Source organism: Vidua chalybeata, chromosome 19 (genome assembly GCF_026979565.1).
Source record: "Vidua chalybeata isolate OUT-0048 chromosome 19, bVidCha1 merged haplotype, whole genome shotgun sequence".
NCBI classification, from domain to species: Eukaryota; Metazoa; Chordata; class Aves; order Passeriformes; family Viduidae; genus Vidua; species Vidua chalybeata.
Window position 1 is genome coordinate 4,513,946 of NC_071548.1, and position 15,181 is coordinate 4,529,126.

Consider the following 15,181-nt stretch of genomic DNA (forward strand, 5'->3'; position numbering starts at 1 on the left):
GAAAGCCGTTCAGTACATCCTTTAAATACAGCATGAGGTGCTGGAACTGCCATGCAAGTTCTGCATCTGACCCCAGAGAGCACCTGCCCACTTGTCAAGGGTCACTGGTCCTCTCTGTGTCCCTTGTCACCTCCCCAGGGAGCCAGGCTGTGTCCCTGGAGTCCCCTTGCTGCTCCTGAGCACAGGCTGTGTTCCCAAAGTCTTCAGCCCGAGCTCTGGGCTTGCCCGCTGTGGGGTAGCCATGTTCGAAAGCGGGGGCTTGGCAGGGGCAGCCTGGCCCCTGCTGCCCTCCTGGGAAGAGCAGGCAAAGGGTGACAGGTTGATGGGCAGAAGTGCAGCAGTAAGGGCAGATCTGGGGCCCCTCAGCCTGTCCCCCCTGTCTTCAAGCCCCTGGCTCATGGAGTGAAACTCAAGTACCCCCTGAGAACCCAAAGGCAAAAGCTGCTCAGCCCATGGAGACCCCCCCCCCCCCAGCTCCCACAGCACACCCAGATGCATTTTGGCCTTGCCACCAGCCCCACTTCCCATGGGACTGGGCTGCTGGGGATGCCCCAAAGGAATTCCCACATCAGTGGGTTTTGGGAGCTTCCCTCTGTGGATTCACCATTATCTAATACAAGCTGGAGCTTTCTCCCAGGTGGAAACTACCAACAGCCCATTTCCCCCATGGCACCTCCTTTATTTTGTAACCAGCCAGTGAGCTGGACTGTGCTGGAGTGGTGGTAGAGAAACCAGGCTCAGCACCCCACAATTCCCCTGAAAATGCTGGAACTCCCTGCAGTGCTGTGCCTGACCCGGGAGCCAGCATCCCCCCAGGAGCTCACCCAGCCCTCCTGTGCTCAAAGCTCCTGAGTTTTCCCAGAGCAGGGAAATGTCAGTCATCGCACTGCCTGGTGGTCAAACCTGCATGTTTAAAAGGGAATTTCTAGGCTTTTGTAAGGATTTGTCTGATGGATCACTCTGGTTCAAAGATTTTTCCCCGTGTTTGAGTCCTTTACTTGCTAGGCTTGTCTGGAGGCTTGTGTTTATCTGCTTTTCCCTGCTTGTATGGCTCTTTGCTTTGGAGCAAGGTGCTGAAAATCTGTGTATTGATGGAGTCAACAGCAGCTTTCCATCCTTCCCACATCTAAGGGAGAAGGGAAACTCTCATGCTTTTAAGACCTCAGAAATGAATGACTGGAAGTGCTTCCTCTCTGGGGCTGTCTCCTCCTGGAGTGTTCTGGAATGCTCCAGGCTGTGTGAGAACATGGATCACCTCTCCACAGGGCACAGCTCTCCTGGGCAGGCTCAACTCACCCTGCGAGTGGCTTCTGGGGCACCCACCTGCGCAACATGAGCTGTCCTTGGAGTCATTTTGGGGCTGAAAGTGGTAGAGGTTGGAGGTGTTGTGGCACAGTGTCCCTGCAGGTCCTGTTGGTTGCTGGAACCAGGACATCAGCAGCAGGAGGAGACAATGGGGACATTCCACATAGGGCTGAGCCATTGCTGTGTAACAATGGGCACTCTTTGCCAGGGCAGGGGGATACTGTAAAGAGGGACACAAGTGGCACAGGCTCCAGAACAAGGAGGAGACCGAAGAGGAAGGAGCCTGTTGGCTGTGTACCTCTTCCTTCTCCTCCTTCTAACATCTCCTACCACCTCCCACCTACCTGCTCCTCTCCAGAGCAATAGCACAAGAGGCTCCTGTTCCTGGCAGTTCTGTGCTTTTGGACAGATCAGCAGCAATGGCAATGCTCACTCTGGGCCAGATGCTGGATGCTGCCCTCGGGTCATCGAGAGCTGGAGTCATTGACTTTGAGCAACTGCACAACCTCCTGAATGGGATGCTTTTGCACCTGGGCCTGCGGGATCTGCTTGTCCAGGAGAGTGGGGAACCACTGGAGGGGGCCGAGGAAAGCCCTTTCTCTTTCCTTAAGGAGTTAAAGCAGAAAGTGGAAGCCAATGAAAAAGAAATTGCCGAGGTAGAGGCTCTTCCCAGCCCCAGGTGCTCCCCTCAAGCCACCCCCTCCTCTGGGGTCTGAACCCCCTCATGCTGCTGGGGAGCTGCTGCTGAGGATGTGCTGAAGGCCAAGCACTGCCCAGGCCAGGCCCTGAGCTGCCCCTGTCTCTGTGCAGCCCGTGGTGGGTGCAAAGGGACCCTGCCCTCGGGCTCACCCCACCATCCCCCTCTCCTAGGTCCGGGCTCTTTGCCAGGAGCTGCGTGAGGAGGTCAATGAGGTGAAGCTGGAGCAGTCCCACATGGCTGAGGACATGCAGTATATGCTACAGAATTTTGACATGGTGAGCTGCTGCTGGTGCCCTCGGGAGCTGCCCCTCACTGCGCTGCCCTGCTGCCCCTGCCCTGCAGCTCTTGGAGGCTCCCAGCATGAAGGGCACCAGGAGGGATGAGAGGAAAGGGTGTCCTGCAAGCAGAACGTGGGCGCTCATCCCAACCCACCTGCAGCCCCCCACTTTACTTCTGCCAGCACTGCCCTGGTGAGGGCAGAAGGGCACCACTGCCCGCAGGTCAAGCTGGTGGTAGAGGCCACTGCCTCCCTCAACAGGGCTCCTGAGGCATTTGTGAACTAAACAGCCATCAAAAAAAAGTAACCTGTGTCCAGGGAAGGTGAGGAGACAAAGGTGGAATACAGCCACAGCCACTTGGCATAGCCCTGTCCAGGATCTGGTGTCTGGTGTCCAAGTTAATTTGCAAATGTCCCTTTTAAATCCTGCTCCTGTGTTCTGAGTCCTGTCTCTGTCCTCACCCTACTCCAGGAAGGATTCCAGAACATGATGGATGACCTCCGTAACCAGCTATTGGACTCTCTCATGGTATGTCCTTGAGCATACACAGGGCCTGCTCCAGGGCAGGGTCTACAGAAGTTCTGGGGGGGAGGGAGGGGTCAACACTCCTCTGGATCCCATCATGCTCCCAGTTACACTGATGGCTCTGATGCCTTCCTTCCCAAAATAAAATCTGAAAAAGAGGCTGATGCTCTCCTCAGCCCCAGAGGAGATGAGAAACATGGTGTGCTGGGACGTGCTGGAGGACTTCCTGGTGGGCAGGAAAGCAGGAGAAGGAGGAGGAAGAGGAGACCGAGGTCTGGCAGGTGGAGCGGGATTGCAGCTCCCTGCACCTCCAGCCACTGTGCACCCCAGTGCCTCTACCGAGGTTGCTCAGGACTCCTCTTCCCACCAGGAGAAGGACCCGGCATAGGCTGAGCCAGGGCAGCTCCTCAGCTGGCCTAACATGTGGTCCCAGCTTGTTTTCTGCTCAGAAAAGGGCCATGTTCAGGGTGGTGGGAGAAACAGCAGGAGCTGGTGCCTCCCTGGGGCCAGGCTGCATTGGCATTGCACCACAGCCCCTCCTTGCTCAGCATCAGGCAGGACCATGGCTCCCTGCCCTCCAGGTCTCTCTGCAGTGGTGGCTAGGATTAGGGGACAGCAGAGGGATGTTATGGGGCAGGTCTGGGATACTGAGTCCCGTTGCTGGAGGCAAGAATGCCTTCCTGTTGTATTAGATGGCATCAGTCGGGTGTTTGCTGATCCCCTGGGCTGGCTGTGAAAACCACAGTCATGGTCATGGTCAAAGAGCTAAACTGCCCAGGGAGGAACATTTTGAAGTTCAGCACAGGCAAGCGCAGGGTCCTTCACCTGCGGAGAACAACCCAGGCACCAGCACGGGCCGGGGCTGACCGGCTGGAAAAGCAGCTCTGTGGGGAAGGAGCTGGGGGTCCTGGTGGACAAGGAGCTGTCCGTGAGCAGCGCCGTGCCCGAGGGCACGAGAAGGACGCCGGTGTCCCGGGGTGCGTCAGGAGAGCATTTCCAGCAGGTCGGGGGCGATGCTGCCCCTCTGCCCAGCCCTGGCCAGGCCTCCCCTGGAGCAGGGTCCAGCTCTGGGCTCCTCGGGATGAGGGACACGGCATTCCTGGAGCGGGTCCTGTGGAGGGCCACCAAGATGGTCTGGGGACTGCAGCATCTCTGTCCTGGGGAAAGGCTGAGGGTGCTGGGGCTGTTCATCCTCAAGAGACACTGAAAGGGAACCGAGGGAGGGTGATGTTGACATCCAGGGGGGATCTGTGCCTCAGTTTCCCCAGGAAGAGCTGGGCTGGGAGGCTGGCTTGGGGATCCTGACTGCAGCCCAGTGTGATAGCCCATCCTCTCCTTCCCAGTCTGCCATGAAGGACATGATGCAGGGCGGACAAGGCTCCCCAGACAAGCAGCAGCATGCTGGCCCCAAGCACCTAGACCCGTGGGATGACCCAGGGCTGATTGTCATCGGCAATGAAAGTACCTCTGGGCACAGCTGGGGAGGGACCCGGAGGGTGCGAGGGCACAGCGGGCCGGGCAGGGGGCCTGCAGACTGCTGAGTTGTCCCCCAGCCATGTTCCCCCTGGCTCCCCTGACCCTGGGCAGCTCCTCTGGTTTCTTCTTCCAGTTACCCTTGTGGAAAAGCCCAGGACACCAAGGCATGGGAACAGCCAGCCTGCCAGCCCTCTGCCCCCGGAAGCCAAGACACAGGGCAGAGGGAAGGAGGCGAATGCGAGCAGCGACCGGGTCTCCGTTGGGGAAAATGACATGGGACAGAACGTGGAAGAGAGTGACATGGGACAGAACAGGGGACGGAATGGCATGGGACAGAGGGGCATGGGATGGAGTATGGGACAGAATTACATGGGACGGAACATGGGACAGAGGGACATGAGGCGAAATGTGCAATGGAGCAACGCAGAACAGAATGACATGGGACAGGACATAGGACAGAATTACATGGGACGGAACATGGGACAGAGGGACATGAGGCGAAATGTGCAATGGAGCGACGCAGAACAGAATGACATGGGACAGGACATAGGACAGAAGGACATGGGACCGAATGTGGGACAGAGGGACATGAGACGAAATGTGCAATGGAGCAACACAGAACAGAAGGACATGGGACAGGACATAGGACAGAAGGACATGGGACCGAATGTGGGACAGAGGGACATGAGACGAAATGTGCAATGGAGCGACGCAGAACAGAATGACATGGGACAGGACATAGGACAGAAGGACATGGGACCAAACGTGGGACAGAGGGACATGAGACAAAATGTGCAATGGAGCAACACAGAACAGAAGGACATGGGACAGGACATAGAACAGAAGGACATGGGACTGAACGTGGGACAGAGGGACATGAGACGAAATGTGCAATGGAGCAACGCAGAACAGAATGACATGGGACAGGATGACATGGGACAGATCAAGGATGAAGAGATTGAGATACGCATCTCTAAGGCAGAGGCTCTTCCCAGCCCCCGGGTTAGTCCTCCTGAGATGACCAGTAAAGAAGAGATCAAGGAAGAAGACACCAAGATGAGCATCTCCAAGGTAGAGGCTCTTCCCAACCCTGTGGGTACTCCCCCTGAGACACCCCCTCCTCTGGGGTCTGCATCCCCCTCTTGCTGCCCTTAGACCAAGGTCTGGTTTAAGACCAAGCTCACAGTGGCACAGGGGGCTTCCTTGAGGGAAAGGGGTGCAGTTTTGGGGGCAAGAGCTGGGGCTGAAACACTGCTCTGCTTGCTCAGGCTCCTCCCCGCGTTCAGAAAAAGAGTTCGGATGGCAGTTTCACCACCTCAGGAACACATCCAAGAGCGCCTGGCACCCACGTCCCAGTCCAGCGGGTGCAGTCAGTACGAGGCCACCCAGGATCCCAGAGCCTCTGGATCCCAGCCGAGAGCGTGGCTGGGACTAGCAGGTGAGTGCCACAGGGACAGCACTGGCTTTGGGGACAGCACTGGCCCTGTTCCATCTGGCTGGCCCATGTGGTGCCCTGGCATTGGATCCATTTATCCACTGATGGAACCCTGGGGATGCTGATGATCATTTCCTCCCACTGGCAGTAGGCTCCCAACATCCAAGGAGGCACGTGGAAGAGGCAGCATCAGGATGGAGGCATTCCCAGCTGAAGCTGGACTGTAGGTGCAAAGGCTTTTGTGACAAGTGTGAGGGACAGTGGCTTGTCCCCTGGCAGGGCTGGGACATGCAGTGCCAGAGCCTGGTCATGACCTGCCCTCCTGGCAGGGCACAGGGGTGTCCAGAGTGCTGACCAAGAGAGGACACAGGTGTGAGGGCTGGTTGGGATGGCAGGTGTGGGAGCCTGAGCCCTCCACCTCCCATCCCTGTGTGTCCTGAGCAGCCATGAGCAGCCACCCTATTTTGGAGGCACCAGTGGGACAAGGTGAGCGTGTCCCAGGCTGGGAGCATCCCGCCCTAGCAAGGGGTACAGGAATCCCTTCCGTTGACCTAGCCACCAGCCCCAGTTCCCATGGGACTGAGTTGCCCCTGGGAGACATTCCCATAGCTGTGGGTTTTGGGAGCTTCCCTCTGTGGATTCACCATTGTCTAATATGAGCTGGAGCTTTGTCCCAGGCGGGACTCCACAAATAGCCCATTTCCCCCACCACACCCCTTTTGTTTTGTAACCAGCCAGTGGGCTGGACTGTGCCGTGGTGGTGATGGAGAACCCAGGCTCAGCACTCCACGATTCCCCTGAAAATGCCAGAACTCCCTGCAGTGCTGTGCCCAGCACTTGGCTCTGCCTGCACAGTCAGGGCTGTGTCCCCCAGGAGCCTGCCCAGCATTTTCTCCCTGCTTTAGGATTCTCCTCAAGGTGCCCTCTTCCGAGTACACACCTTGTGACCAGCTTGTGCAGTTGCCTGGCCGGTGAGTGGCACCAGCACTGGTGCATCGGGGGTGGGACAGGGGCAGATGGGTGCTGGCAGTGCCCTGCAGTGTCAGGGGTGGCTCGTCTGGCCCCTGTCACCCACCCGTGGCCCCTGTCACCCTCCCCAGACACTCTGAGGTCATCCCATCCACTCCACCGCCATCCCCCGGCTTCTCTGTGCGCCTGCCCCACGCTCGCAGGCAGCGCCAACCACAGGAGCACAGGTAGGGACTTGGGGACCCACCCTGGCCCTGGGGAGCTCATTCCAGCAAGGAGAGCTCTTCCCTGGGTGGGGTGGAAGGGGCTGGAGGTGCCCAGACAGAGAGGAGCTGCAGAGGGTTTTACAGCCCTCATGCTGTCCTGTCAAGCCCTGGAGCCACATGTGATGAGTTGTGTCTGGTGTCAGCCTCAGCTCAGGCTTGGTGGGGACTTGGTGCTTCCTGTGAAAGGAGTTCCCAAAATCAAGCCCTGGAGCTGGGACAGCCCTGCTGTCCCACAGGGGCTGTTTTGGGGCCTGGGACAGCCCTGCTCCTGCCTCCTGGCATCCCCTGCAAAGGGCACCAGGACCTGTCACAGCCATGGGCAGCCCTTAGGGCTGTGGGGAAAGGGCAGATCCTGCAGGGCTGGGTGGGCAGGGGTCTCCTGCAGCAGCTGGAGGAGGGGGAGCACCCCCTGAACCCCTCCCTAGCATCCCTGTGCCCTGTCCCACAGGGAGCAGGCAGCCGAGGGGTATCCCCGCAGATCACCGATGTACTCCGGGGGCAAACACACCAGTGTCTGCCCCGTGCAGCCCATGGAGCCCCTCCTTCCAGACCCCAACAAGGTAGGGATGGGAAAGGTGGGGACAGAGACAGGACACCGAGGCTGGGAGAGTGATGCTGAGTGTCTGAGGGAGCATCTATACCTCAGTTTCCCCAGGAAGAGCTGGGTGGGAAGGCTTGGGGATGCTGAATGCAGCCCAGTGTGGCAGAGCCAGCTCATCCCCTCCTTCCCAGCCTGGCACGTTCGACCTGATGGGCAGGGATGGAGTCGTGTACCGGGGCCGGACTCCCCCGGGGATGGACTGAGCACGCAACTCCAGCCTGCAGAAATAAAGGGTGACCAGCAGCCTGTGCCTCCTGAGCGGAGCAGGATCTTTCCTTCGTGCACAAGGAGGGGCCGGCAGCATCCCTCGTCCTGCAAAACAGCCCCTGTGACACGCCCTCCCAGGCTCTGTGTCAGCCCCCTGGTGTCGTGCACCCCCTGGCCCTCGCGAGCGCCACTTGTGCCCTGCCAGGGGACCCCAAAAGGGGTCTGGGACAGCAGCAGGAGGAGGAGGAGCTCATTTGCTGCTGGAGAAGGGGAAAATGCAGACTTCAATAAAAAGGACAGCAGCAGAACAGTTTGATGCCAAAAGCAAATCCCAGCCCAAGCCGCTGGTTTGCTGTCGCTTATCCCCGGATGAGCATCACGGAGCTGCCTTCCTCACCTCCGAGTAAGAAACCCCCTCTGCCACCCCCTCGTCCCTCTTGCAGCGCTGCCATTGATGGAAGGCACAAACCCCTCTGCTCCCCACCTCCAACCAACACACCACAACCCCAGGGGAGAGACACGTCCCCTCCTTCCCCTTGTGCCACCCCGAGGCTCGGGGCTGCTTCTCCCCAGCGCCCCCGTGCCACCCTCCCCTCCCCGTGGATGGGAGGAAGCCCCAGGGTGTGCTGAGATACCGGGAAGGGAAACCCCGATCCCTGGAGCAGCACGGGGGCACTGAGGGGTGTCACAGCCGGGGACAGGTGGCTGTGTGCACAGGGGGCTGGGGATGTCCCCTCTACACACAGGCAGTGACACTTCCTGGGTGGGACACAAAGGCGGTGGCACCTCTCGGGTGAGTGGGAGGGTGAGAAACCCTGAGGGGAACCCCACAGGAACCTCGGGGGGACTCAGAGCTTATGGGGGTCATCCCCTGGGGGCTGCCCTGTGGAAACCCTGCCCTCCTGGTGGGTGTCCCCAAACCTTCCCCCCAGAGGGACAGCCTCCATCCCTGTCAGCTCCACTGTACCCCATAGGCACCTTAGTCCCAGGGAGTTCCCCCTGGAACGTTCTCCCTGCTGGCTCTGGTTTTTCAGGGGAAAACCAGGTGCTCAAAACCTGTTCTGGGGGTACTGAGGTGGACACAGCCGGATCTGGGATCTCCCCAGTGCCACCTCCTGTAGGATAACTGGGAGCAAACCCCTGGGCACCAGAGCAGAGCCAAGAAAGAACCATCCTGCACTCCTGCCTGGCATTGAGGGGCTTAAACACCTTTGGGACCAATTGCATTTGCAGGACACGGCCCAGCTGGGGTCACCTCTTTGGTGCTCATCATCCTCCTGCCCCTTTTGCTGCCCCCAGGATCCAGGTGCACCCTATAAACACTTCCACCCCCTGCACCCCCTGCACACACCCCAGCCCCAACACCCCCAGCCTTGGGTGATCTTTGGAGCAGGTAAGTAACCGCAGATGGGGGAAATTTTTTGCCTTTTCTCCTTGGAGTTTGTGCCATCCTGGGGACCTCCCAATGCCTGCAGGAAGCTTTGGACTGTGCCCTGAGCCTCCCTGTCATTCCTGACATTTCCAGAGCTGCTGTGCTCCCATTTTGGGGGTTTTAGCCCAGTTGTGTGAACACAGTGGCCACAGGCCTGGTGAACTCCTGTGTCCCTTGGCTGGTGACCCTTCTGCAGAGGGGGACACTCAGAGGACATCATCCTCTCCCTGAGTGCCCCCACAGTGCTGAGGCCTGGGGGGGCTCATCCCTGGGTGGGTGATGGGGCTGGGGGGCCCCAGGTTGCTGGGGGGTTTTTGCAAGCTGTGAGATTTTGTGAGGGGATTTTGTGAGGGGTGTCAGCTGCAACCCCTGGCACATGGGGGCTCCTCACTGTGCTGGCACAGCACCCCCATGGCCCTGGCTCTTCCCTTCCCTCTGATCCCCCCTTTGGGGACAGCAGTGGTGGCTTGTGGAGGCAGAGCACAGACTCTGTCCCCACTGGGGACACTGCCTCACAGAGGGGTCGCTCTCATTTTCAGTGCCCTGCCAGGGACACCCTCCCAGCAGAGAGAAAAGGCAGGGACAGCTGGTGTTAAAAAAGTGATTTTTTTTTAAATTTTTATTATTTTTTAAATTAATAAAAAACCTTCAACCTGTTTTTTTGCTGGGTCTTTTTTATGGTTTTTTTTTTTTTTTTTTGGTTTGTTTTTCTGTTTGTTTTTTTTAAGCAACATTGATTTGAAAACTAAAAAACCCCCAGCTCCCCCCTGCCTGGGGAAGCACCACATAGGGCAGTCACAGGGACAGGGGGACATCACTTTGATAAACCCCCAGGCCCTGGGGGTGCTGAGGGAGGGAGGATGGGGTTGGGGGCAAGTCCAGGGGGAATCTGTGCAAGAAGCCGGGCTGAATTTCGGGAGCCAGAGAGCTGCTTTTGCTCTGAGCACTGCAACAAATGCCCAGGGAAGCCAGAGCTGGGGAGGGTGTCCAGTGGCTCAGTAATCTGAGGTGCCTACAGCCACCTCCATCCATTTATTTTTGTTATTCCTGTCCTCCCCTTCCCTCTCCTGCCCTGGGGATAGAGCCACAGGGAAAACCCCCAGACACCCAGCAGCTGCCTCCACGCTGCTGCTCCTTCTCTCTGGATTTATATACATTAGATATATTTATATATTATAGTTATATATTTTTTTTAAAAAAAAGGGGAGGGGAGTAGAGAGCAGCCAGAGGCTCTCATGGGTCAGTGCCCTCCCTGGCAGCATGTGCTCCCCCCCTAAAAATAATAATAAAACCTAGAAAATGATTCCAGTGCGTTTCTTGGCGAGCCCCTGCTCCCAACGCCCCGGCCCGGCCCCCCCTGACCCCCCCAACCCTCCGCCAGCCCCAGCCTTATCTCTGACCATCCATGGTGGCCACGGCTTTCTGTGGGGGGGCAGGGGGCGGGGGGGTGGGCGGCCAGGAGGGCTGCGGGTGGTGCAGGTGGTGGTGGAGGCCGTGGGTGGTGGGCGAGGACGGGGGCAGCCAGGCGGGCTGGTGGCTGGGGGGCGAGGAGGCCCAGAAGGGGCTGAAGCTGCCCGGGGGGGAGCAGGCCATGGAGGTGATGGGGCTGTTGCTGCTCTGCAGGCTCTCCGAGGTGCGCAGCTTGGAGAACATGGCCAGCGCGTCCGGGAAGTTGGGCGGCGTGGCCGGCGTGTTGCTGGGGGTGCACATCTGCAGGGCACAGGAGAACGGGGCTGTCAGCTCGCTCACGGCGGGTTTTGGGGGGTCCCCACCCGCCCACCACAGCCAGACCCATCGCTGGGGATCCTGCCTGTATCCCACACCTGGCAACGCCCCACATCCACACCCAAGGGTTTGCACGGTTCCCCAGAGGTGTGGGGTGCCCGGGGAGAGGCTCCAGCCAATCTGGGAAGGACATTTTGGACCATCCCAGATGCTCAAAGCCCACGGATGAGGTGGGTTTGGGGAGCAGCACAAACAGGGTGCTCATCAGGGTAGGGAGGGTGCTGGGGTCCTACCTGGCCCCACAGGACCCCCTTTCACCCAGTTTCCTCACCCTCTTCCCCTTCCACCCCATTATGGCAGAGAGCAAAAGGCAAGCAGGGGCCCCCCAGTTCCTGGTACAGGCCCTGCCTTCTTGGTACCCAGCTAAATTTAGCACCTGGACAGTGATGGATCCGTCCCTTTTTCCAGCAGAGGAAAAATCCACTAGGGAGGACCCAGCCCCGCTCCGAGGCTCAGGGGCTGGCACAGGGACCCCAAATCAGCAAAGAACTGGCTGAACTGAGGATTGGGGAGGTGCTAAAAGGGGGATAGGGGTGTGTGTGCAAATTCCCATCAGGCTGCACACACAGGGAGGGCCTGTGGGCAGGGGGATGCACGGGCAGGGGATGCCTGGACATGGGGGGTCCATGCACAGGGAGACTTCACCCCTCTGGTTAAATCCATCCCAAATCCCTGTTGCCCTCCTGGAGCCACAACTCCTGACAGATGCTTGTGGGGACTTCAAGCAGAGTTCAAGGGCTTGGTCAGTGTCTGCTGCCTTTAGCAATGGGGGAATTGAGATATTGCTGGTGGGGAATAGTTGCTTGAACTCCCCCTTCCTGGGGCTTATCCTAGGATTTGCCCCTGGCTGGTGCTCAGCTGCCCCTGCTGCTCCCCAGCACAGGCCAACACCTAAATCCCTCTTAGAGGTTCCTCCTCATCCCATCCCGGCCACCCTGAGTGATGCTGGGATCAAAGGAGCAAACCCTTGCTGGGGGGCCCAGACCCCTGAAGTTGGGGTGCTCCCCCAGCCTGAGGGGAGCAGCAGCTGGCTCCTCTCATCAGCCTGTGGAGCTGGAGCACCCCAAAAATGCAACCATGGCCTGGCTGGCACTGAACAGGTTTGTAGTTAACCGGGGATATTCCTCCACAGAATTCACTTCAGAGCTCAGCTTGAAGTGGTGCTAACCCAGCCTTTGCTTTTTAAATTAACCTAGACATTTGGCGGTATGTGAAAAGATACTTGTTGGAAAAAAAGCCCCAACAAATCAACAAACCCCAAAAACCTTAAATTTGCTCTGTTTTGAAAAAAAACCCACCACCACCAGAGCGAGCCCTGGAATAATGCTAGACACAGCTCTGAGCTTCTGGGGTGACATTTGCCAGATTCATTTGAAATATTAATTAAAAAAAAAAGAATTTCTATGTAATTATTGCCCTCCTCCTCCAACACATCTTAAGGAGAGCTGTCAGAGGGTCGGTCACTGACACCCCAAACAGCTCTGGCGAGTCTTGGCCCCACAGAATCTGCGGGGGCTTGGGGATGACAGAGTGGGGGTGACAGGGACGAGCCCCCACCCATCAAACCACAGCCACACTCACAGCTTTGTTCCCTGACGCTTGAAAAAGAAATAGAAACTGCCAGCACAAAACTCCTCATCTCACGCCTGCCTTGAGCCGTGTGGGGCATTGCAAACTGCTCAAATCAGGATGCTGGGGAGGGGGAGGGAAACGCCAAATAAATTCCCCAAAATAGGAGTATCTGAAGAGAAGGTAAAAGGTATTTTGACACCACGTGGAGCACACGGTGTTATGAAAACATTATTGGGGAGGGGGAGAACCGAGTGGCTCGGTTCTGGGGGGAACGGGGTGCCTGTTTTGGTTGGGGTGGGTGGTGGGTGATGGGGTGGGATGGGGTGCACCAGCCCTGCTTTGCATCCTGCCTGAGGCAGCCGCCCGGCAGGACCTGCCCCGGTGAGGCTTTGGGCTGGGAGCAGCAGGGCCTGGATCCGCTCCCGCTACTCCCCGGGCCCTCTCCCTCTGGAACGCGGCTTTTCCACCAAAGACCCTCCACAGCCTCCCCGGGGCAGCACGGAAACGTGCGGGCTGGGGAGGAATTGCAATAAAAGGGGTTTTAGTGGGAGCTGGCTGACAAAGCGACTTTCTCCGAGGGAAAGCGAGCGCTTGCTGCCGGCAACGCCGGGCCGGCTGGCGACTCCCGATGGAACAAGAAAAGGGGGAAAATTCGCCTTAACCCCGACCCGCTCCTTCCCCCACGCGCGGCACCGTTCAGTTCCCTCAACACCGGAGGATGGCGGGGGGGGGCGGGGGAGAGGGAAAACAAGAAAGAAAATCCTCCAAGAAACACAAAACAAAACACCCGGAGGGGAACAACTTCCTCCCTCCGGCCGAGGGGATGTGCCCTCGGCCAAGGTCAAGTGGCGTGGGGGGAAAGGGGGGTCCAGACGTGGCCCCCCGGCCCGGGGAGCCCAAGTTGCAGCGCGATGCTCGCCGAGACAAACTATTTCCTGGCAGACATTTTAGCTCGTGTTTACATTCTCCGGCTGCGTGCTCCTGCGGGCGCCCAGCAATATGGCTGGCAGGGAGCTGACAGCTCCGAGGGCTGGGGGCTGCACCCCCTCGGGGGGCCCGGGATGGGGGAGGCTCCTCTGGGGGGTCGTGGGGTGGGTGGTGCTGGTAGGGGTGCGGGGTATGGGGGGTTTGGTTGGTGCTGGGAAGGGTCTAAAGGTGTTTTTGGGGCCGGGGGCATTGGGGAGGGGATGGGGTGGTGCAGGGGTGAGGGAGGGGCCGGGGTCCCACTTACCATCTGGGGGGGGTGGTGGCTGCTGGGAATGTTGGTCTCCTGGAAGAAGGCGCTGAGGGCTGTCTGTGGGGACAAGCTGTCAGCTCCAGCCCACCCGAGACAAAGGGGGAGGGAAAACACGAGCCCCCCAAAGCTCACCCCGCAGCCCCCCCGCTCGCTCCCACCCCCGTGGGACCGCCCCGGGGGGCACCCAAGGGTGCCCCCAACCCCGCCAGGCCTAGGGGCTGCCCTTCACCCGACCCACCGGAGACGGTGTCCCCTACTTGCTCAGGGGCCCCCCACGCGAGGGGGACACCCCAAACCCCGTGTTTACAAACCCACCTCCCTCCCAGCAGCACCCCCATCCCCAGATCGGAGCGCGAGGGAGGGGCCGGGCCGCCGGGCCGCAGCTCGGGTTACGGCCCGGGTATAAATAGACCCGGCGGAGGCCGGGGCCGAATCGCCCCCCGCCCCGGCGTGGGTGCCTGGGGGGCGGGCAGGACCCCCCAAAACCCGGCCACGCGTGTCGGCGGCCCGGGGCCGCACAGGCCTGCCCCCACCCCCACCGCCTTCCGCCCCGCGGCTCCGCGGGCAGGCGGGCGGCGGATCGGGATCTGGGGCGTCCCGGTTCGCGTGCGGCTTATCCCGATCCGTGCCGCCGGCGGCCCGTCCCGTACCTCGAACTGCCAGTGTGCCGCCTGCAGCAGCTGCTTGGCCTGGTCGGCGGCGCAGCCCGCCGCCAGCACGAACTGGTTGATCATCACCTGGTGCCGCAGCTCTTCCATGTTCACGGACATGGCGGGGCGGCCCCGGCCCCGGCCCCGGCCCCGGCCCCGGCCCGCACCGCCCGGAGCGCCCCGCGCCCGCCGCGCCCGCCGCGCTTCACCGGGGGGACCGGGGGGCGCCGCCGGCCCCGCCCCCGCGCGCTGATTGGCCGCCGCCGCGCCCAGCGCCCCGCCCACCGCCGGCTTCGAACCTTCCAGCTGCCCCGGCGCCTCCCCATTGGCCACCGCCTGTGTTTTGGCTGCAGACGGCGTCGCGATTGGCTGGGAATGGCGGAGGCGGGGCCAGGCGGGACGGAGAAAGGGAGGACCGGCCGCTGCGCGGGGGTTTTATCGGGCGGCGTAGGTGACGTCACGTTCATTGAGGAGGTTCATTGAGGAGGGGCTCAGTTCGGGGGCGTTCGTTGCGAGGAGCTGTTCAGGGGGCTTTTGAGGGGGGTTCAGCTTGGGAGGTTCGTGGACAGGGGGGTTCATTGTTGGGGGGTCACAGAGAGGGGGGCTCCGCCCGTCCCTGGATACCCCGGCTGGGGGGCCACTCCCTCGGGGGCTGCACCTTATCCCCCTGCCTTGGCTCCCCCAGCCAGGCTCACCCCTCACTCCCTTAGCAAGGCTCCTCTCTTCCTTCAGCGAAGCTCTCC

The 15,181-nt window shown here is 60.0% G+C and overlaps 2 protein-coding genes across 3 annotated transcripts; one reads left to right on the forward strand and one right to left on the reverse strand.

Annotated features, from left to right (window-relative positions):
• The first annotated feature begins 1,541 nt into the window (after window positions 1–1,541).
• On the forward strand, window positions 1,542–7,798 carry LOC128797749 (uncharacterized). 2 transcript variants are annotated; one of them, XM_053960595.1, is made up of 11 exons: window positions 1,542–1,961; window positions 2,176–2,280; window positions 2,755–2,811; window positions 4,152–4,269; window positions 4,418–5,355; window positions 5,553–5,722; window positions 5,871–5,942; window positions 6,625–6,690; window positions 6,820–6,915; window positions 7,403–7,514; window positions 7,687–7,798. In XM_053960595.1, the coding sequence occupies exons 1-11, from the start codon at window positions 1,725–1,727 to the stop codon at window positions 7,756–7,758; spliced, it is 2,043 nt and encodes a 680-aa protein (XP_053816570.1). In that variant the 5' UTR covers window positions 1,542–1,724; the 3' UTR covers window positions 7,759–7,798. The 2 variants fall into 2 exon arrangements, with proteins under 2 accessions (XP_053816570.1, XP_053816569.1); XM_053960594.1 differs by having other exon boundaries at window positions 1,543–1,961; window positions 5,868–5,942.
• A 1,986-nt stretch (window positions 7,799–9,784) lies between these two features.
• Window positions 9,785–14,612, reverse strand: UBALD2 (UBA like domain containing 2). Its single transcript, XM_053960606.1, has 3 exons — window positions 14,439–14,612; window positions 13,783–13,845; window positions 9,785–10,904 (listed from the first exon to the last, which is right to left on the reverse strand). Exons 1-3 carry the CDS (start codon window positions 14,556–14,558, stop codon window positions 10,584–10,586), a joined length of 504 nt encoding a protein of 167 aa, XP_053816581.1. The 5' UTR covers window positions 14,559–14,612; the 3' UTR covers window positions 9,785–10,583.
• Window positions 14,613–15,181: the final 569 nt, after the last annotated feature.